At 37.6% G+C, this 23,837-nt stretch overlaps 1 protein-coding gene across 2 annotated transcripts in view; it reads right to left on the bottom strand.

The window, feature by feature from the left end:
* Positions 1-217: 217 nt before the first annotated feature.
* epb41l5 (erythrocyte membrane protein band 4.1 like 5) overlaps positions 218-23,837 on the bottom strand; it is a 35,912-nt gene continuing 12,292 nt past the window's right edge. Inside the window, exons 7-26 of one of the 2 annotated variants that reach the window (XM_084421632.1) lie at positions 23,412-23,464; positions 20,580-20,700; positions 20,170-20,257; positions 19,967-20,055; positions 19,297-19,387; positions 17,621-17,790; positions 16,557-16,663; positions 16,136-16,154; positions 15,054-15,093; positions 14,097-14,221; positions 8,268-8,410; positions 7,160-7,251; positions 6,674-6,802; positions 6,145-6,209; positions 5,739-5,861; positions 3,944-4,025; positions 2,985-3,062; positions 2,774-2,833; positions 2,108-2,232; positions 218-850 (exon numbers count right to left, since the gene is read on the bottom strand). In XM_084421632.1, coding sequence (XP_084277758.1) covers positions 784-850; positions 2,108-2,232; positions 2,774-2,833; positions 2,985-3,062; positions 3,944-4,025; positions 5,739-5,861; positions 6,145-6,209; positions 6,674-6,802; positions 7,160-7,251; positions 8,268-8,410; positions 14,097-14,221; positions 15,054-15,093; positions 16,136-16,154; positions 16,557-16,663; positions 17,621-17,790; positions 19,297-19,387; positions 19,967-20,055; positions 20,170-20,257; positions 20,580-20,700; positions 23,412-23,464 — 1,867 coding nt within the window. In that variant the 3' untranslated portion in view covers positions 218-783. The remainder of the gene's footprint in view (positions 851-2,107; positions 2,233-2,773; positions 2,834-2,984; positions 3,063-3,943; positions 4,026-5,738; positions 5,862-6,144; positions 6,210-6,673; positions 6,803-7,159; positions 7,252-8,267; positions 8,411-14,096; positions 14,222-15,053; positions 15,094-16,135; positions 16,155-16,556; positions 16,664-17,620; positions 17,791-19,296; positions 19,388-19,966; positions 20,056-20,169; positions 20,258-20,579; positions 20,701-23,411; positions 23,465-23,837) is intronic. The other variant, XM_084421633.1, reaches the window with a different exon arrangement.

Below are 23,837 nucleotides of genomic sequence, written 5' to 3'. Positions count from 1 at the left end.
CAACTAAATACAGTAGATGACAAACTAGATTGCAATACGTTATGTTGTAATATGTTCATGTACATTTAAAATCTTAAATGAACTATTAAAATAAGGCAGGTGATAACTACAATGTTTGGATAAAAACAGCATTTGATGAAAGGTTCAAACAGCAAATCGTGGCTCAATGACTGCATGTTGCCCAATGCTACACAATAGTGCTCTAACAACCTTCCAGTTTAGAGTACAGTACTTAAAAGCGTAAAAATGAGTGCAGCTACTTCTCGTAAGAACACAGAAAGCAGAGCAAAAGAAAGGCAAAGATTAAAAATATATTTTCTGTAGGAAGAACTAGTCCAGTTCTAAAAAAATTGTCAGTGGGGCATTGTGATCCAAGCGCATTCACAGCCGTCCAATCAGAGAAGATCTCGACAGGAAGTGGCGAGCAGGTGGATCAAAAGTTCTACATCCAATCGCAACAGGACCGGGTCTTACGTGCTGCTGCTAAAACAAAGGGCTGTACAGTCACTCAAAAGAGGTATAAAAGTTATAAAAGGAATGGTGCTCTCCAAACACTGGACTGCTAACCCTTTGTGCAATGAGTTGAATTGTTATCAGCATTGAGATCTGGGCTAGTGGATGTACAAAGTCAGCATTCTTGAAGATGGAATTGCAACACCGTGCATGGCCAGAGTCCAGCTGTCTGTGCCTGCACTGGAATGTGTTTGACTGGAATGTAGTAATCAAAGAACAACTTGTGATGGTCCAGTGACAGATGTTAGGCATGTGCTCAATGCGTCGCTCTCAGAGTTCAGTGGTCAGCAGACCTTTGGGCTTGTGGCTGTCGTCCTTGGCTGGGTGAGCCACAATACTGTCAAAGATCAATTCAGCAATTGGCAGGTTAAGAACATACTTTAAATCTAATTGAATTATTTAAAGCAATTTTAATGCACTAAAACATTTGCAATTTATATGCTGCATGTAAAAGCACACTACTGTTCAAAAGTTTGGGTTCTGTATGATATCTTTTTTTTTTGAAGAAGAAGAAGAAATGAACACTTATATTCAGCAAGGAAGCATTACATTTATCAAAAGTTACAGTAAGACTTTTATAATGTTACAGAATATTTCTATTTTATATAAATGCTGTTTATTTGAACTATTCATTACAAATCCTGAAAATGGTTTCCACAAAAATTAAGTGTCTCAAATGTTTTCAAAATTAATAATAAGAAATGTTTCGTGAGCAATAATCAGCATTAGGCCCCGTTTACACCTGGTATTAAGATGAGTTTTGGTTGATCGGATCACAATTGGACGACGCTACAGGTGTAAACAGAGTCTAAAATATTTTGAGCTTGTCCACTTTCGACCACTTCCAGAGGTAGTCGAAAAAGCATTCGGACAGATTGTTTTCTTAGTGTAGACTCTCATGTGGTCGAATATGTTCCAACAACCACGAAAAGACCGCCTACTGACCTAATGTTAAAACATTATGGGAAGCGCACTAGCCAGACGGGATTTAAACTTTGTCGGAGACCCAAGTTTGGTTTGAAGACGATAAACGTACAAAGGACAATGTTCTCTCATTGTTAATATGTACAATGCGCAAGCTTATTTTGTCCATTAGATTGAAAGACCAGAGGAAACACATTTACACTCCATAGACACTCCACTCAAAGAAATCAGGACAGAAGTGGTTGAAAGTGGACAAGAGAGACTACTTGTGATCCGATCGACCAAAATGCATCTTAATACCTGGTGTAAACAGGGCCAAATTACAAAAACAAATTATGTGACACTAAAGACTGGCGTAATGATGATGAAAAGTCAGCTTTGCCATCATGGTAACAAATTACATTTTAAAATATGTTCAAATAGAAAACATTTTTCACATAGATGCAACCTTGGTGAGCAAAAGAGGTAACTACAAATTGACCAACCCCAAACTTTCGAACGGTAGTGTATTTAACGGAATACACAACTTCAGTGGAAAAAGCAGGCCCACATAATGGTGTAAATACAGCATGACTCCCCTTGGTTTTATCGTCCACCAAGTTGAAAGTGGCGAATGGACAACTGTCCTCAACAGAGCAGAGAAAGGTAATGAAGCAGGGATTAAACAAACCTGGTGGCAATCACATTGTGAGTGTGAGAGAGATGGGGGAGTGGGGAAATAGCAGCCCCCTCAGGATGTTGAGATGACATCTCTGCTGTACAGTCAAGGAGGCCGTTAGTAAAGGTGCCAGACAGCTAGACGAGAGAGAGGTAGCAGGGGGGACAGTCAGTCACTAAATTAACTACTAGAAATGTGAGAAGTGAGGATAATGAAACTGCACACTCCACTGAACGTGTGGCTTGATAGTGAGTCATCTGAGTCAACGTCATCAGATGAAATATGAAAGCTTTTACTAAATGTATAAATCTACAGAGTGCAAAAACAGAACTGCAGAGAAATAGGAAGAGACATCCATGCACAAGTTCTTAGATAAAGTTGTTGCTCTTCCACAATAATGCATGGATCAGTGTCTGGAGTCGTTACCGGGGGAAAACAGGGACAGCTAAACCTCTGTGATTTCTGCATGTACTGTTAAGGCTTACCAAATGTATCATATTATGAGCATTCATCCTATTCATCAATCTGAGATTTCAATTTTATTCATCTAATATCTTCTAGTCAGAAATATTCAAAATGACACTAAACTTAGTGACATTAAGTCATAAACTTATCTACCTGCTTAGATAAAAGCTTTCAAATAAAAGAAACTGTTATAGATTTTAGCAGTAAACTCACTGTAGGTGCTGAAGCTGGAATGATCCATCGAGGAGTGATTGTGGGTTTGGGGGCTGGCACCTGTGTCAATTCAAATGTTTCCATAAAATATTAATACTTCTGTAAAATCTGTAACAGGCATTATTGTGCCATACAGTCAATCATATGGACAAACAGTAAACGTTGGCTTACTAAAAGCAGCACAAGCTTATTGTTTCAGTGCTGAACTTACTACAGGAATGGGGTCTGTGAAGTCTATCAGGTTATCAGTCAGAGGGGCTGTCAGCGGCTCAGGATCCTGAACATTGACCTGCATTGTAAAAAGCCACATGCTCTAAAGGGAATGCCAACCAAAAGCACATTCAATGTCTTTTTCCTGCAGGAAATGCAAATCTAGACATCAAGAAGTTTTTGTAATCATTAGAAAACAAAATTTTAACAAAATGCAGAAAGGGAGAGATTGATAGTAATATTCAACATAGATGGGTAAACAAATGAGTAAATGGGAAATATAGCATTGCTAGGTGATTTCTTTGTGGCACAGTCCAAAACACCCTCGCCAATTCTCTATGGTCCCTAGATATGGTGCAGGTCCCTCCTGTAACAAGTCTATGGGTTCGTTTAGTTTTTATGCAATGGTTTCATTAAGTTACAATTGCAGTCACAAAAGCTGTGTGTCGTGTAGAGTGCTGCAGGAATAGGTCCTAAAACCCAGAAACGAATGTACTTCCCGTTCCATTTTCCGAAGTTAAATGCCTGAAGTAAAGTCTGTGGTTAACACAAGCTCAAGATATTTTCACATTTTAATCTGCAACATAAAATGCATCAGCGATTTTTTTTTTTATCTAGGCTTCAAAATTCATAAAAGTTGTGATGATTTGTGAAGATTATCATTTGTGCAAGTATCATAAACTTTTGTTGGTTACAGAGCTTATTTTCAGCAATAATCCAAAAGCCAATCCTATTGTTGCTATTTTGTCGAGGGAACCAGGGTGATGCAAATTTCCGGGCTGGCCTACAATATGTAATCCTTGCAGCACTCTATTGACATGCCTGCTGAAATTTAATTTCCCTGTAAAGGAGAACACGTGTCAGCAGGGAGTGAGTAAATGATGGGGAATGTTGACAGCTGCTGAGGACTCTCATTACAGCGTGCTAGCAGCTGGAATGACATTAAGCCACTTTTGTTACCTTGGATGACTGGGTTTCATTCAGTGGGTCTGATGACAGAGGCGGCAAAGAAGAAATGAAGTCGTCTGCGTTCTCTTCCAGGCTAAGGAGAGACAATGAATAGATAGCGCATTTGTTAAAGAAAGTGCCAAATGATTTGTCTTTGTGAGAGAATCTTGAAGATGCCATATATGATAAAACAATGGCGTTGTTGATGAAGTTGTTCCTGTCTGTTTTTGTAACAATAAAAACGAACAAACAAATAAACAATAAACATTATAACATTTAGGCACTTTCATTAGTGATGAAGCATGTCTGAGAAGAGCTCTGGACACAAAACCTTTTGATTTGATCACGGGTAAAGAGCACAAAAGACATGGAAAACCATTTCAAAGCACTTTCCAAGCTATTCATTAGTGTTCATTCAAAAGACATACAGGATTTCACAATGTTCACCCTTGAATGAAACCTATGAACACCTCTTATGAAGTGTTTGAGGAAATGACTCAGAGGTCATTTGTGATTACTGATGATTATGGGTTTGTGTGCACACATTTGGATGGAGCAGCCTTGACAAAGTGGGTAACATTGTAAAGGTACAAATTATTTATACATTTGGCAGACGACTTTGCCAGTATGTGTGTTCCCCAGGAATCAAACCCATAATTTTGGTGTCTACGAATTGAGCATCTGATGTGGGCATCACTAGTAAATTATATTTTAATCTCTTGATCCTTTCCATATTAACTGTTTTTCATATGGTATATAATTTCAACAATTAGTCACATTTGATATTTGATTCTACAGACATAAAATTGTAAACAAAATCTGCAGCTGATGTGTACAGTGATGTTGAACAGAGAACAAAAATCTTCCACATTAAGGCACTCCTTTTACATATCTTTCTTTTATCATCATGTGACTATCAGAGCTGAATGTCTCGAAGTCTGTGTACACAGCTAATTGTGCAGTCAATCTGTGGCATGAGTACATATGTTTACATAAGAACATGTTCAGAGGCAGACCACAGCAATATGACCATAGACTGTAAAAGAATATGACCCATCGGTAACTGCATATCAACAGCTGCCACTAGATGGCAACAGCAAGCTACATTAAAGATATGTTAATGCTAGATTAAGGAAAGTTCTGGGTTCACTACAAGGAAAGGTCTTTTGACATCTTCTGTAAAATGCTGTCAATTAGTTTATTTTCTAAGTTGTATTTTATTAAAAATAATCAAATCAATTTTACAAACTATGCTATAACTGCTTTCATTAAATAACACATTTTCTTTCCAATTGAAAGTATTTTACAGATGGTGTCCATTTTTCTGTGCAAACAAGACAGCATCTCACAGATAAATTATTTGTATTAAAACATCATTTTTTCAAGATTCTTTGATAAATAGGAAGTTCAAAAGCATTTATTTGAAATAAAAAGTTTTGTAACATCATAAATGTTTTTACTGTCACTTTTGGTACATTTCATGCATCCTTGAATAAAAGTATTGATTTCTTTAAAAAAAAAAAGAAAACTTGCTGACTCCAACCTTTGAATGGTAGTGTATGATCATATACAGAAGAAATAAAACAAGCCCTGGCTTGCTGATGGGAGGACCAGGTGTGCCCCAGTTTCTGACTGCCTGCTTGTGCTCCACTGTCCCAGGAGAATTACAGGCCCACAGGCTCACTAACATTTGGTCCTACTATGTCATAATCTACACACTCAAACAACCAAGCAATGCTTCTTTGTAGTACAATCTTCTCACTGTACTTGGACTAGGTTTTGTGTGCTCACTGTGCTGTGGTCTCACCTGCTAGTAGAGCAGGGCAGCAGGCCAGGCTGTTTGAACAGGTCCCAGGACTCCTGCCGCTCCGCTCTCCCACTCACTGGCAGAGAGGTTGTGCTTCCCATTCGCCCCCCACGACACGTCAGTCTGACAAAGAGACAGAAATCCACCATTCACATCTTATTTAAAAAAAATGTTTTATAACAATCATGTAACAATTTGAATGTTTGTGTCCATGTTATCTGTCAACTGTCACAACAAGAGAATATTATAATATATCAAAAACAATGCCTGACCTTGAATTTCAGCTGCTACATTGTCATTTTAGTGCATAAAGTAAATTCACCCAAAAACAGTTTAGCTATAAAAGGCATTCTACACCTTTAGCACAGATGCACAATAGCATTCTCTCCCCCGAAACACATCATACCTGGCTGCTGCCTCCTGTAGGTTACAGTTCTTGTCTGGAGTCAATCTAAGCTCATCTCTAGAATCCTAAACAAAGAGATTTTTGAACATTTTCAAACAAAAAGATGCACAAGACTTCAAGCAACAGTATACCTGACATTAACATACAGTGGCTTGAAAAAACCTTTTCTTTTTTCAAAAGCAATTTTCTGCCCATCTTCTCCTCAGATCCTCTCAAGATCTGTCAGGTTGACTGGGGACTGTCAGTGGACAGACATTTTCCGGTTTCAGGTATGGAGTGTAGATTAATGTGAAAAATGTAATTTAAAGTAATTTAACATAAATGTGAGAAACATGAAGGGGTTTGAATACTTCCGCAAGCCACTGTATCTAGCATCATGCCGGCATTGCAACTGTGTATGCAGTCATAAAATCAAAGACCCCACTCACACCCCCTTGGGAAAGACGAACAGCCAACTTTCCTAGAATAGGCTAATACGTTAATACTGCGCATGTAAACACTAATACTGCCTATGAGAGTGTTTGAATACCTTGAGTGCTGCCTCTGCCTGAGCTTTCAGGATGTTGCTCTTGAGTTCATCAGGAGGTTTGAGCTGGTTCAGGACAGGACTGTTGCCCACACTATTTAAACTTTTCTCTGTCAGTTTCACCACTTCCTCCTGCACACAAATCAAAGATTGAATGTGTGATGATGAATTTGTATCAACTTTGTATTTGTGTTGTGTTAATCGCTTAAATACATAGAAGGCTGAAATAAATATCAGGTTGAAAAGACCTGACATAGCACTGAGCTGGAAACAATATAGAGATCACTGACTGCAGTGACAACATGAGTAATCATCTTCCCTATTCACATTTAATGTAAAATACATCCTTAGGTTAGAGTGGCATAGTGGCCAACACAGTGTCTACTCCTTGTATTTAAATTCTGTCAAGCTTTAATCAGATGCTGTGAAGTCATTTTCAAAAAGCTTTGTTCTCATTGTGTGTGGGTGCTTCTGGATGGCTGAACTGACCTGGTTGTTCATGTTGAGGTTGACGTTGGTTCTGGCTGGTGCAGACACTGGACTGTTTTCGATCTCTAGTTGCTTGAGCCGAGCTGCAGCCTCTGTGGATGAGAACAGATACAGTAAGCATCACTAAACAATGAGAGGCCAGATAGATGGAAACACATCTGCATGTGTGAGGATTAAAACATGTTCACTCTTGGGTTAATCGGTTCACACAATGGAAAGGCAGAGCGTGACATCATAACTGAACAGAATGTAAATTCAGGCCTGTTGAAATCAACAAATTAAAAACCAAGTAAAATATAATGCAAGTAGTACTTTAGATAAAAGCCTTTAGATTTTAAAAAGGATATTTTCTAAATATTTTATATAAAATGTATATACCCAATATACACTACTGTTCGTTTATTTGATAAAAATACAGTAAAAAAACAACAAAAAAACAGTAATTGTAAAATACTGTTACAATTTTAAATGACTTGTGATGCAAATCTGAATTTTCAGCATCATTACTCCAGTCTTTAGTGCCACATGATCCTTCAGAAATCATTCTAATATGCTGATTTGGTGCTCAAGAAACATCTCTTATTATTATCAACAATGAAAACAGTTGTGCTGCTTAATATTTTAAAGGAAATCAATTTTCTCAGGATTCATTCACAAATAGGTAGTTAAAAGCAGCTTTTGTAACAATGTTACAAAGATGTCTTTGTCACCTTTGATCTGTTTAATTTATGCTTGCGGAATAAAAGAATACTCATTTCTTTAAAAAACAAAAACATAAACAATCATACTGAGCCCAAACTATAGAATGGTAATGTATATGTGATTGGTACTGGTCAATACTGCAGTTTTATTTATTATTCTGTAACCTGAATTGGCCTATCCTGGAAGCAGACGATACCAGTGTTGAACTTTTTACCCAGTTCAAACGATAAACTCTTTTTCCTGTGGCAGGTTACAAAAGCACTAAACATGTCTAACGTACATTATAAAATGGTTTTGTTGCCTGATTTTTCTTTTGAAGCATTTAGAATGGTCTATTTTATTTTACATTTGGACAAAACATTGTCCAAAATTTCTCTGTTAGTGCATCTGTGATGTGTTAACTGACCAGCCAGAGAGAGGGTCTCCTCAGTGACTGTGCTGGCTGTGGTATGAGCAGCACTTGGTCCCACTTCTTCTGCTGTCACCGTGGAAACAGTGGCCAGAACCTCATCTACACATGTCTCCAAGAGGTCAGTCACCAAGGGCATGCTGTGAAGGATGAAAGAGTTAATTACCATTTGTCAGTTATAGGATGTAACCCCCTATGTGCTGCTCGTTCATAGTCCACATCGATAGGTATGACAAATGTGACTTACCTGGACAAAAATCCTTGAAGCTGGGCCAACCTCAAGTAACAGCTACGTAGACAATAGCACAGTAACACAGCCCAAATATGTGATAGTCAAAATTTAAAAAAGAAAACAAATTACACCCAGTGAAAGATAATGTACTCATAACAAGATGGGTGTTAGGCTTGGGCGATATAGATTTACATGTATATGAAACGTATTGCACAACTCTAAGGGTATAATCAAACCTTCATAATCAAATTTGAGTAGACATTTATTACTAGGGAACCTCACACAAAAGGAATAGAACCGTTATCTAACAGAGTCATATGCCAACTGACCACACACATTCCTCTAGATCTAGATTAAAAGACCACACACACACACACACACACGTAATGTCTGTAATGAAAAAGCAATGTATTCTGGAAAGGAAGCTTCATTTTGGACACGTAATTCCTTGCCAAACTGACTAAACCCAACACACTTTGCACTATACATTTTTCAGTGCCTGTACGGACCAAGTAATTAGCACTTCATTTAAAAAAAAAAAAAAAAGAAGCCAGCTTCCAGCTTAAGACATGACCATGTATGTCATTAACAGAAATGTTTTTCTAACTCAAAGCATATAAATATCCCACAGACCTAAAAAGAAACTGAAAAAAACAATGGGGGATTGCTTTTGTTTGTTAGTTTTAATCATATGTCTTACAGCCACGTAAGATACAGCTGTCCTTTGGTTATAATTGAACTGTAGACAATCTAAAAACCATGTATATTGCACTGTCACATTGTCAACTGGTGAAAATGTTTAATCACCCCAATAAGAACTTACGGCAAAGTTCAATAATCAGATAATTCTGATTACACAGAGATATACTGAAATAAAACATATAATTTTAGTGGCACTTTCCACAAATAGGGTAAAAGTAGGTTTCCCTATTCCCTAAAGGCACAAAACTTATGGAAATATTTTTTTCCATAAAATGATTTTCCTTTAAAAAAATAAACAGGTCCCAATTCAGGCAGCACTGTTACCCACCAAAAACATTTTTAATAATGTTTACATTAATCAAAAACGAATAGGGTTTAAAAAAAATTGCAAACCTCAAATAAATACAACCTCTTGAGGTGGACAAATCATTTTCTGAGTTAAGCACTTCATTTTAATGAGATTTTAATGCTCTATTTTGTATCCTATTTGTGAAAAGCACCTAATAACTTTAAATGTACAATAGGTCTAAACAATCAAGTACAACTCTAAGTATGTTGATCAAAGTATAACATATGTCAAATAAATAGCTAAAATAAATGTCAACAGGACATTTCCTGTGTGACAAAGGTGGTTGAAAAATGACCAAGTCATTGTCATTGCAAGCACAGCCACATTAAGGATGAAGGCTCTCTCATCACTCTGGCTGGTTTCAGTCTAACAGGGGAAGGGCATAGAACGCTTTCTGTGGTTAAAATGAATGGAAGACTTTAGTCCAGGTAGTTTCACTTGATCTCAGTCAGAGAATATGCCTTTCATCCTGGCGTTCCCTGGCGCTCAGTTTGTATCCGAGGAATGCGGGGGGGTGACAGCGTCCGTGTCTGAGAGGAGGAGCAGGGAGTTGCCTGGCAGTCACGCTGGAGTCAGTGCTGGGATTGAATGGGGGGAGTGAAGCCTGGATGGGTCAGTGGAGGAGGGGGGAGTGTTAGCATGAGGGGACAGGAATACTGTAGAAATCAGCGTAGGCAACATAAAGAGAGAAATAAAACAAAGACATAAAACAAGAGGTAAAAAGTTGAAGGAGCTAGGGCAGAGGATGATATACAGAAAATATATTAAAAATCTATATAGTTTATAGATGACTGCACTAGTTTGAATGCACTATAGAGGAGGTATTTCCTGGTAATGTTATTTCACTCTTTCAAGCTGCATCAGCACACAATGTGTTCTACTAATTTAATGTAGTTTAATATCATGCATCAAACATATCCCAATCATAACCTGATGCAATGACATTTGAATATGCCAATTTCTGAGTGGAAAAGGGTATACTATCTTCATGCTTTAAATCCATTCTTAAATAATGGGTATCGTTAAGCACTGAACTACTACCTTTTTCACATTTGAATAATAGCTAGAGACTATGTAGTAGATTTCTCAGTCTAAGAGGACAGATAGAGCAGAAATAGAGCTCCAATCCAGACTACAAAAACAAATTGTCACAAATACAAGACAATATAACTAAGTTTTATATGATTTTATCTGGCAAAAGGGCATCAGTTAATTGCATCTTTAGAGTGGATGCAAATGTTTCCTGATTCGTATATCTTCTGTCGTTGTTGCATTCAACAATGAATATCTGAGATGTCCGATTTGCAAATAATGTTCCTTTTAATGAATTAAAGTGTCCCAATCCCCAAGTGCGTCTCAAAACACCCTAGCATTCTAGGTTGTGAACCAGTATATTGTGTACACAAATTGGGCACTGGTAAGGAAAGTAATGACCCTGGCTTACTACACATTGAGACTATTTCCGGCGACATGACAACATCCTCATTGTACAACATCACTACTGGTATTTTTGAACAACAGCAGAACTCATATCTTGATTATATTCTTTTTTTAATGTTATCTAAAGCAGCGGTCCCCAACCTTTTTTGCGCCACGGACCGGTTTAATATCAGACAATATTTTCACGGACCGGCCTTTAAGGTGCGGCGGATAAATACAACAAAATATAAAAAAAAATAAAAAACAATTAAATATAATAATAAACGTGAATCCAATGTGTAGGCTTACTTGCAATTTTATTAGCAGGGTACTCGTAATATCGCGCCTAAAGACAACTGAGAAAGTCTGAACACAAACAAAAAGCCCCCCAAAAGAAAAAAATCTCCATGTTTACGGTGCTGATGCGATGTAAGGGTGGCGCTGCCAATAAAGCACCTAAAAGCTGTCACAAAGAACCGATTTTAAGAACCAAAATTAATGATTATGAATATGTAAAATATAGCAGGAGACATTTTAATTGTTTAATAATAAACAAGTGTTTTCTGTGCAAAGATGAAGTTGACAATGCTGACTCGATCTTCGCAGTATGCCTAGTGAACGCGCCAGAGAGAAATGCACATTTCATACGAATTAAGCAGAGAACAGTCAGTTTTCTTTTGTTTTGAATTGTTCTGTTTAAAATTAGACATTTCAAGCTTTCTATGTCTCAGGTCTGTGAGGCAAGTAGGCTACCTTATACGCTGAATTTCGGTTAATTTATGAGATCAGCTCCAGTTCACGCGCCCGCGCCTCCGTGTCCTGATTAAATATTTTCTATTATATTTACTTCTTATTAAATCCTGGCAATTGGGTGATGAAACATTGATTAAAATTAAGATACAATTAATACAAAACGAAATACAATTTAAAGACAGGCTTGCTTTCTGTCTGAGGTCTCTGTGAAAGTTTTAAAGCAGTCTTTTTGTGCCGCTTTCAGAGCGCTGCACGTCCGTAAGGGTGAACAGTCCCATCCGAACAATTATTATTATTATTATTATTATTATTTGTGAAATAGGCTACATTTCTAAATTAATGCGACTTATAGTCCAGTGCGACTTAGGCTATATTATGTTTTTTCTTCTTCATGACGCATTTTTTTACTGATGCGACATATACTCCGGAGCGATTTATAGTCCGGAAAATACATTAAGTTATATATTCTTTCTGTGAGGCCCGGTACCAAATGTCCCACGGACCGGTACCGGTCCGCGGCCCGGGGGTTGGGGACCTCTGATCTAAAGTACATTATTATAAATACCTTGCTTGTTCATTACGTGCAACATTTCAGCCGTAAATTAATTCTAAATGTTAGCTAGATTATGTTCATTACCTGTCTAGCAATGTATGTTTATGCTGACACAATTAAATAATGGTTTGTATTTTAAAAAAGATCTATTGCGTTTCGTTATGTGTCGTGAGTTGGCTCACGTTATTTATGTTTCGCGCTTTAGAACTTCCGTTAAGGGAACATAGTGAGCATTGATGCTTCCTGGTTTTCACGGTACATTGTGGGACTTTTTAGAGAGCGAACGTTTCAGTGCACTGGAATGATTTTACGATTGAGACAGCCTTTAAAATGACTCCCTGATCATTGCCCTGACTATCGAACTAGGGAGCTGATTGAGACGCACCATTAGTTGAACAGATTCACAAATCAATCTTCAAACTCCTGAGCAAAATATCAGTTTCCAATCCATCTCACTCATTCGGTGAAACTGACTCGTTATTTGAGGAATTTTTCATAGCTTACTATTCATGAATTTATCATTGTGTTAAGAAGCTAAATTAATATTTTTACTATTATTGAGACTAATGAATTAATATTCATTTTAATAAAATAATTGTCACTAGTATTAATACTAAAATATTATTATAATTTTTCAATTAAATATAACTATTATTGCACGGAAAGATGTAGCAATGTAAATGGATCAATGGGAAAACAAGGTCACGGGGGAGCAGATGGTAAGACAGATGTAAGGTGACAATAAAAGAGGGCTGAATGACTTCAAAACATACTTGAGGACAAAATCGTAGACAAGAAAGCATTTTTTGTCTGTTTACTAGGTTAGGCAGAAGGGGATTTTGTTTGGTTAGTGAGGAGCATTAATAGGACTAAAGCATCAATTCAGATAAGAAGAACAGAATTGAGAAATTGTCATCAGAAAGGAGTGGAGAAGGGATATCCACTTGTCTGTGTTGATTCCACCTTTGAATTAGTTTCAGGTTTGATGAAAGAGAGGACAGGACAGTCACAAAGCCAAAAACAGAGAGCCCAATGCTTCATCTGGCAGTTACAACACACCATTCTATTGGTCCAGCTGAGATCACAGGTACCCTACTGATTAGGTTGGTTGGTTTGGACTATAATCAAGCAATAGCAGAACTGATGTTGATACTGATTTTCCAAGCCCGAGAAAAAAAAACAATTGATAAAAAAGCCAATCACAAGAAATCCCTCAGAAATGCACTGATTGGTTGAAGAGAGTCTATGAAGGGTTGAAAACAGGAGTGTACATACCTTGCCTTATGAAAAGGCCACTGGGGTTTCAGAACATCAGACTACAACAAAGTTTAGAAAAACGAGGATCAAATTGTTCATAAGACAGGACAACATATCCAACACTCACATAATAATCCCACTCTCCGATTTAATTTCTTTTCAATATTTCAAGTTTAAGGCAAAGCTCTGCACAGCACAATAACCACAAAGACAGCCTCAGGAGACAGAGCAAGACAAGGGGGAAAGTAAGAGAGAAAGAGAGAGTTTGTATGTTGTCAGCCCAGCAGGCGTTTTCTCCTGTGCTGAAGCAGCCATCTGCTCAACGTCAAAGCTAAACAAGCATGAAGCACCTTCAACACCAGTCACCAGCCAGCACCACAACCTCACACCAGCTCACCAACACACTACCAGCAGGACCAAACAGCCCAAACATATCATTTATACAAGTGTCGTACTATGCCAAAGTGATGTTAACCGGCTGTGCGGGGGCCTGAAGTAACAGCAGGGAATCAGATTAACCTGCTTAGAGGTCTTATTGCATTAAAATTGTGAGAAGCTCACCTCCTCTTGTCCGATTGGCTGCCACCGGGGCTTCTGGGGAGGGTTTCGATTTCCATAGAACTTGGTGCAGAGGGTGGGGGGCTGGCCACAGGCATACCGGACCAGGGAGGCCGTGTTTGGGCGGGCTGAGGAAAGATGCGTGTGGGCTGCATTTAGGTACAAAAACACTCAAAGCAAAATAGCCTTGCCAAACCAAACATGTGAATGCAAGTTCAAATCAAACTAGTTAGAGATATGCAGTATATTAAGGGGCCAAATTTATATTTAACATTTATTTATATTACTCAAATTGTGATGTGCATTTTTGCAAGTTTGGGGTTGGTAAGATATTGTAATATTTTTGGAAGAAGTCTCTTATGCTCACCAAAGCTGCTTATTTGATCAAAAAACAGAAATGTAGCAATTTAAAATAATTGTTTTAATATTTTAAAATGTAATTTGTTTTCGTTATGGCAATGCTGAATTTTGTGCAGCCATTACTCAAATTACCCATCCATTATTGGTGCAGTAACATTTCTTATTATCAACGTTGAAAAAGTTGTGCAGCTTAATATTTTTGAGGAAACCATGACACTTTTTTCAGGATTCTTTGATGAATAGAAAGTTCAAAAGAATAGCATTTCTTTGAAACAGAAATCTTTTGTAAAAATATTTATTTTAAAAATTACGGTCACATTTTTTATGCATCCTTGCTGAATAAAAGTATTAATTAAAAAATTCTTACTGACCCCAAAACTTTAAACAGTAATGTATGTTACTATCTTTTTTAAAGTGTTCAGACGTTTTGCATTTCTGTGAGATTTCTTTAGTTTATTCATGTGCAATAATTTTCTTCAAGTTTGGAGTGAAATATGACTTGACATTTCTTTCAATGCAAGATAAAAATAAAATAAAAAACACATTGGTAAACATTACAAAAGTATATATTTTTGTAAGGTAACTGCAAGGATGTACTACCTTTGTTTCTAAGCTTGGGTTCACTCCGTTATTGTGGTTACTGTGGAGAGAGAAAATGAGAGTGATAAATAACCTATGTCGGGGTTTTATGAGCTACTGTTGACTGACTTCAGTAGGCAGCACAAAGATGGTCCCTTTATAGAGGTGACCAGAAAACATGGCCATGTCAAACCAACACTGGATCAGCATGAGCCAAGACATTCCTGATGTTGTTTCAGCATGTGACCAGGGGCCCCATGTTCAAAACTTTCTGTAGATTTCATCCTAAAAATATGCACAAGTTCCCTTTAGAAAACCCAGTCAGCTGAAGATTGTGCGTACATGATCAAGATCACAGGAGCTACAGTATCATTAGGCTACTGTCTGCCTGCACACGAAATCAACAGCAGTGGTTGAACAGTATTGTCATCAGACATTTTCAAACTGGCCAATGGACCGTTCTACCACCGAACTAATCCAACAGTGTCTGCCATGATATCAGAGTTAAGTGCGAGAAAAATCGTGAGAAATATTTTATTCTGCAATTAAGCTTAAAAGAGGAATTGTCATGCGCCTAGCACTCCTCGCTGTCATTAAAACATTCAAACGTATAGCGTGCCACAGGAACTACAAATATTTCTAAACCGTATCAGTCACAGTAAAGTCTTGAAAAAGTCCCTATAAATCAGCACTACAAAAGTGCTAGCACAAAATGTTGTCCACATTTGCATCTTTAACTCTGAAGTAGTAGTAGTAGTACTTCATATCCTATATTACGTTCAAATCATATTAAGAAATTAACGCAAAAGACCCTAGTTATGTTTTGACAGCATGTTGGTATAAAATAAAATGTAAAAAGGCTCTGGACATTAAATCATTTATAGTTCATAAACAGTTACTATACACACAAATAGTAATACTACACACTAGTATAGAATCACGATTGAGTCCATAGAAGCGGTGAACAGCTCTGAACTGAATTAGTTGGTATGCTTTCAAATGACACATACTTTGTGACTGATGTTGAAAGTGGAAGTCACCTCATCACAATACAAGAGAAAATTAAAATTCCATTTCACAATGCAGCAATGTAAAATACTTACTCTAAGGATCTGTTAGGACCTGCAGGGAAACAAACAAAAAAAGAATGAGTAGGGTATTATGCAAGATCTCATAAAGCTGAAGTCACAACAGAATTACGTGTAGCTGACACGTGCTGGGGAACAGGGGAAGACTCAACTATTTGAAGGAGCTGCTAAAAAACAAAAGCTGATTACATTATAACTATTTATAGGAGGCAAAATGGACAAAAAATGCTGCACAAGGACATCTGAATTTAAAAAAAATAAATTATAATGACTGGTTCACTGAAATTCATTTGGCTTTACTTGTTGGGACCATTAAATAAATAAAACAACTACATGTCTTAAACCTGAGAATGCCATGTTACTGAAAAGGTTGGCAGTGTTATTACATAAAACATTTACATTTTAATCCCCAACACTGAACAGTTTATTTTCTCACCTCTGTTCTGCATGGTCCTTCTAGAATAACGCCGACTTGGTCGTCTTTCAAACGAGGCAGATCGTCTAGTTTTGTTGCCCTTAGTTGTCTGATATTCTGTCTTCCCACTTCCCACAAATAAAAGAAATTAACGTCAGTTACACGCATATCTTTAAAACCTTCATGATAAATCCCTGCTGACTCGATAAGACAGCAGACATTTACTTTTATGGGCTTAGAGTAATGAAAGTCTAAAGGCATTGGAAAGAGTAATGCCACTGTTCCTTGGAGGATAAGCAGACCAACCAGCATTAGCAAACAAATTAACAAAAAATGAGACAATCAGACACACACAGGGGGAAAATAAAGAACACATTAACATAAAAATAGGTTAATTCTTGAGCCTGGATAAGTGCGCAAATAAATGCAGGCAAAAAAAAAAAGCCTGCCCAATAGGAAGCCGAACTGGACAGCGTCAAAGCTCCAGGCTGGCAGCTGGAGATAAGATGCAATTCCATAGTAAGGACACACACACATACACGTTTAAAGCAGACCATGCTACGATTTACAACTTAGCAGCAGATATTGTAAAGACGACCTATGAAAAACAGGAAGTCTTATCTCAATCCAGGCAAAAAGACAAAACATTCAACTGACCACTGGGCATGATTATAATGGGTTTATTATACTAAATACACATTACCCAAAATGCACTACTCTAACATGTGCCTCTACTGAAGCCATTGTATGAGCAAAAGCAGAGATGTAATGCTTTTAAGAGCCAATCCCTTCACCAAATTTAAAATACACAAAATTAGAGGCTGCTTTCAATAAAAGCAAGTAACCAAGTAGTCTAAAATATATTTTGGTGGTGCTTGCCCCTGCAAAACTCATTGCTACAATGCTTGTTTTGGGTCAGCACCAAGACATTACCAAGCAGTTGCTTAAGTTCAGTGTGAGTAGTTTTAGTGTGTGCTAAGTTTCTAAGTCATTGTCCTATGTCTGTAGAATTTATTTTCCCTGTTTTTTTTATCTGCCAGACACTCACAATGGATGAATGATTAATGAACTGTAGAAAAACTCACCTGTATCTGAAACGTGAGCCCATTCTGATGAACCCGGAGCGGGCTGAGCTTTTCTGGACGGGGCCACGTAGGCGGAAGAAGGCATGGTGCTCTATGGCACACTTCCACAGATGCTTGCAGGCCTTCGGATGGTCCATGCGGAAGACGAACGTGTGCTCTTGCTCTTTCCCCTACGGCAGAGTACAAAATGTTAGAGCAATGTACTGTTAATTCATCCATTGGTTTGACAAAAGAAGCACAGAATGAATGGTTTAAGAATGTAGAAGGCATAAACAAATGTAAACTCAAGAACATGCTGAGAATGATGTTGAGAACATGTAGGCTCAACCTTCAGGAAAGGTTTTCACTAGATTAGACTCTTTTGTTACATAATTAACAGAAGCTTATTTGAGCTAGACAGAGTTATCTTTAAGGGTACACAAAAAGCTCAGTAGCCATTTAGCTATTATTTCTGAGTGCTACTAGTGCTGAAATTTAGAGAAAAATTCTAATTGTGATTTTTATGATAAAAACTGCAGTTGCGATTTGCGGAAAAAAAAAGCTCCAGGTTTTCTGTGGTTGTTTGTAAGGCTCTACAATTTAGCACAAAAAAGTTTGATTGTATATCAATCCGATCATAAAAAAACAAATTGAATTATTACCATAGCTTTTATTTTGGCAAAAAAAAAAAAAAAAACCTTCTCTTTTGTTGACAACAGCTGGTTAATAAGTGCTTTTCATTACAAGTTTGGGAAGATGGTTAGCACATGTTGCGTTCCTAAATACTTTGTAAGAAGTTTACTGCAAAACGAGTGGCTCCAAGACACTGAAAACACTAAATCATGAGCTGAATGTGTGTAAATTAACACAATGCAGGGCTTCACTCTGAAACATGAAGAGCATGTATTTAATTAATTTGCTGCCTTTGCGACTGATAGCAAAGACAGAAAAAAAAAAAAAGATACATCCAGAAAATACCAGTTGCTCAATCTGCTCTAAGCAAATCAAAGTCTGTCTAAGACTTTTATCAGCAGTTCAACTTCAAAGACCTATGGAGTCTGGGGGACTCAGTATGCAGTAATCAATGACATACACCTCAAGGAGAACTTGTACAATCGCATACAGGACAAAGACTACTAATTGCATCCTATGGGGATACCTTTCTATGACAAACATCATTTTATTACTAGTCACAATCAACTGGATGAATTAATGCTGGAAATAATTACAACAGACTTCCAGACCCAACAGAACCCCATAATGCAATGCACCAAACCCAAGCCCCCATAAAAATACATTTTATTTTGCTGTCTGACACCATCATGTGTCATGACTGAGTAGTCTGTCCTCATTCACAGCTCCAGTGCTTTATAAAGTGTGTAGTGCTTCAGATGCCAGGCATGCCTAACTCCTCGTGCTGGAGAGATGCCAACAGTCTCAGCAAGAACACACACACACACAGAGTGGAGCGAGCAGAACCCGGGTGGAGGGGTTACACAAAGACCCATACCTCACATTGTGTTATTGCAGATGTATGTTATTGCATTTATCAGAAGTGGTCACAGGAGATTTAAGATGCATGTTAATACCAGCTATACACCAAACTGAGTGCATACTATTTTCAATCACCCCTCACAAACAGATCATGTGTCAACTGTGTGTGTGTGCGTGTCTGTGTGTGCGAGATGTTTCATTACCTCTTCTGTCTCCTGCATTACCTGTTCATCATCCTCCACTACCACCAGGGTGAGTTTGCTCTTCTTAAAGTCCAAACGTGTGATCTTGGGCCTGTGCAGACAACCGGTTTGCTTTAGATAAAATGGCCATTGTCACTACATTTACTGAAGTATGACAGAACAGTTAGACAGGTCTCCAGACTAACTTCTATAGATTCTACAGATAAGCCACTTATTCTAAGCCACTAAGTTCTATAGACGTTGACGCCAGCACCTGATTTGGTAATGCTAGGGGAAAATTGATAATAAAGTTAATTTAATCATTAAATTACTATTGTTTTGCATTAATAAGTGTAGTTACTAATAATATTAGATTTTTGTTTATTGGAAATTTAACAGTAAAGCATTGAACTTGAATTGATATGCAGATAAAATGAACTTTTATTAACAACAGTAATGTGCAATAACCTAATTTTTATAGGGAAAATTTTAATATTCTGTTGTTCTATAATATTATAGACAGCCTTTTATTGCTCTGAGCTGATAAAATGTTTTTTAAGTGTTAAACCCACTCAAATATTTCAGAAAAAAAATATATATATTTTGGTAAATGTAAAAATCCGCTTCGGTGCTGCTAGTGGTGAAGAAATGACACACTGCAGCTATAAAGATCTGGTGAGGGACCACTTACCAAAAGAACAGGCCAATCTTAGTTTCCCCCTCAAACACAAGCACGCCAGTGGGGGTCAGACCCAGGCTGTATTCATTTCCGTCACGTGCCTGGAGGACGAGGTAACAAAGAACAGATACGTTTCTAGATATATCTGGATTGAAGAGAGCCCCCCCTCAAGATCATGATTTTAACAAACTCTTGCATGCTTTAAAAATGCATACCTTGACCATATGCATGTCCACCCCATACATCTCCAGCCATTTGGCCTTATTCAGGTAGTTTATCTCAGCTTGGGCTGGAGTCTGGCCCCTGCGACACCAGCAAATGAACAGGGTAAAACAAAATGCAAAGAAAATGAAACAACCCGAGCTGCTGCACATCTGCTGCCGATTACAGCTGGTCGAGGTTACAGTGATGAGTCATAAATCACATATGAAGTGTTCAGGGTCAACAGTAGAGCTTTGGTTGAGTAGACAGGAGAGACCCAGAAAGAGTCAGAGGTGATGACCTACACATTGACATTCATCCACCTGCTTTAAATTTAGATTTCCTCTTTAAGCACAGACTTAAAAGGAGTCATAATGTGCAACTAGGAGGTATGTTTTTATAGACTGAGCTCTCTCATTTATACCTGCACTCCTTCCAGGCATTGAAGATGTCTACTTCCATATCTTCTGTCTGGTTTGGCGTGAAACGAAATTCTGTCACCAGGTCAAGCCCGTGCTCGGCAGGGTCACAATCCCCCAGTTCAGCTGAAAGATAAAAATTCTACAGATCAGCAACAAAGTTTGTAGCATTTAGCTGATTTTTATATAAGTATAAAAAAATGAGTTATCAGGACTGAATGCTCCATCATGGCTCCATCTAGGGCTGGGCGATATGGCTGAAAACTGTATCACGATATAAGTGTTTCATATCGGTCGATATCGATAATTATTGATATTTTTTATGACATATTTAAAATAAGGACCAGTCCAGGAGACAAATACATTACATTTAAAGATTTTTTATTTTAAACTTTCTGATTATAATCCCATCAGTTATAAAGGCAGAAATGTCAACACGACCATGGAAAACACTCACTCAAATAATTAGTCTAAAATCTGAATGAACACTTAACAATTATCTCTTAACATTAAGGTGCAAAATTAAAGAATACGTAAGAAATGCTTTATAAAGGGGTGGGCGATATGGCAAACATATAATATTACGATTTTTTTCAGGAAAATCACGATTAATGATTTTATCACGATTCTTTTTTATGTTGGTTTTACTATTTTGTGGCTGTTTTTAAAATATGGACATTAGTTTGGCTGTAATGCTCAAAGCCTTAGGTAACAAAATGTAAAATAAAAAAGAATGGCAGACAGGGGCGAAGATAAAAAAGTTCTCATTATGTTCTTTGTTATTAAATATTAAGATCAAAGATACACATTACACGTACACACAACCTAATATACAGATTAAATAAACAGTGCTTTATGTTTTCAGCTACAGTAGGTGTATTTAACAGTAGCATTGAAGAAAGTAATTAAATGAACAAATATGAAAATAAAACAAAACAGACTTCACTGTATAAATTATACATTGATACTTATTAAAGCTACTATTAAAGTTATCAGTCAAGAGCAGTGAATGATTTTCTCTTTGCATTTTGTTGTTTTATTAACATTAAAGGGATAGCTCTGTTTACTGTTTGGATAGCCACATTCTTCAAAATATTAATATTTGAAAATATAAGAAGCAAATTAATACAGGTTTGGAACAACATTAGAGTGCGTAAATAATGAGAGAATTTTTATTTTTGGGTGAACTATCCCTTTAAGGACAAGCGGCAGCGTGTTACGCGCGACGCGTACCCTCAATTTCCACCAGATGCGTAACAGCTGCGGAACGGCTCCGCTGCGTGACAGCTCCGTGTTCCGTCGTCCGTCAATACCCACCAGGTCCGTATTTGTTGCGGAACGGCTGCGGTCATGACTGACAGCTGAAGTCACAAGGACCCACGAGATCTCGCAAATTCACGTATGATCGCGCGATATAAGTGCTGAATTGCTGCGGAGCTCTCCGGCATCCGGCAAAAATAGAAGCTCTGCGTATCTGCTCCGGAGGGCTGCGGATCGCCGGAGTCGGAACGCAGCTGTACCGCATTCAGTGGAAATACACTCATTGACTTTAATGGAAACCTATTGACTCCGCCGCCGTGCCGGAGCCGTAACGCAGCCGGTGGAAATTGGGGGTCATATACACGCATTTAACAAGCAGATTTTCTCTCAATTTTCTCAAGTTTGCTTTCACTTTAGACATATCCGACTAGTTTATGTAAACCTTGTGTGTATATAACAGTATTAGCACAATAAGACTCGAAATATAATCCAGTATCCAGGCGCTGGTAGACAGAGTGCATGTGAGCTTCACATGTACGCGCTGAGAAACGCACACGTTAAAACAGCTCATAAGCACGCGAATAACAGAGAAACTGACGATGGTCTTGCATAATTTGCAGACGACATGGTCTGACTACGGTCAGTCTACGGTTTTCCTGTTTTATCAACAATCGCTGTATCACTACACGCCGGTTCTGTTACTGAAGAATCCAACACGAGACAACAATATTGCGCAACCATACTGACTGGCTGTTGCGTGTCACCCCCTACGTTGCAAGGTTACCAGAGAGTTGAGTGCCTTTGTTCATGCAACCAAATTTGCTTTCGCAACCTCTGGTTTCTTCCGACGAAGAAAAAAAAAAAATTATCGAACGTTTTATCGAACGCATTTTTTATTGATATTGATTACGTGTCTATCGCGATACATATCGTTATCGTTTTATCGCCCAGCCCTAGCTCCATCATGAACTGGTTGTGGATTTTGTTGTCATGTACAACTCAGTTCAAAAAGCAGCGACAGTGGTGAAATTATGAAGATATCATGATTAGAGAGAACCAGGACAAATCATTCTCTCCAACAGATAAACCACATGACCCTCAAAACTTGAGATTACATGACCGTGTTACTAAAACAGCTCAAATTGAAAAAAGAAGAGGAAAAAAAAAAAGTTGCTAAGTGCCAGCAGAGTGTTGTGCATTTATGTAGAAGATCAGAGCACAGTTGGAACAGGGGGATTATAAGCCATTTCTTTACGACCCACACTAATGAGCCGTCATTTACTTTTCAGAATGAAAGAGAAATCTTTCAAAAACATTGTCACGTAAAGATGATGAAAACTCAGCTTTGCCATCACAGGAATAAATTACACTTTAAAATATTTGAACATAAAAAACACAATAATATTTCACAACATTACATTTTACAGTATTTTTAATCAAATAAATGCAGTCTTGATTGGCATACGAGACTTTCAAAAACAAAAACTAAATCTTAACAACCCCAAACTTTTGAACAGTAGTATAAATCATAGTATTTCTGAACTGATTTAAAAAAAACATTCAGTTCTGCCACTTACCCTGTAGAGCATACGCAGCCAACTCCACTGCTGTGTCAAACGAGCACTCCAGCCTAGATTAAACAAGATGATCAAAGCATATTTACTAAAAGTCTTCATAAAAAACATTTTACAAAGTGTTTCGTTACAGTGAGAAATTTATCACAGATTCTGTTACATGTAAAAGGTTTTTGCTGCAATGCCCTTAATACCACTGACTGCATAGTTTAGAAATACAATTTTAAATTCTAAAATCAGTGGCAGAAAGAAAAAACCCAATATAACCAGTATATATTGGGGCCACTGTATGTTTAAGAATGAAAATGTGACAGTACAGACAATCGATTGCTCAAAAACACATAATAAAACTTTAAAATAAATAATAGTAATAATAATTAGACAAATGTGAGGATGCTTTGACATTAAGGACACAATTCGAAACAACTT

The sequence above is a fragment of the Rutilus rutilus genome (assembly GCF_951802725.1).
Source record: "Rutilus rutilus genome assembly, chromosome: 10".
Lineage (NCBI taxonomy): Eukaryota > Metazoa > Chordata > Actinopteri > Cypriniformes > Leuciscidae > Rutilus > Rutilus rutilus.
This window is presented reverse-complemented; position numbering and strand designations above follow the sequence as displayed.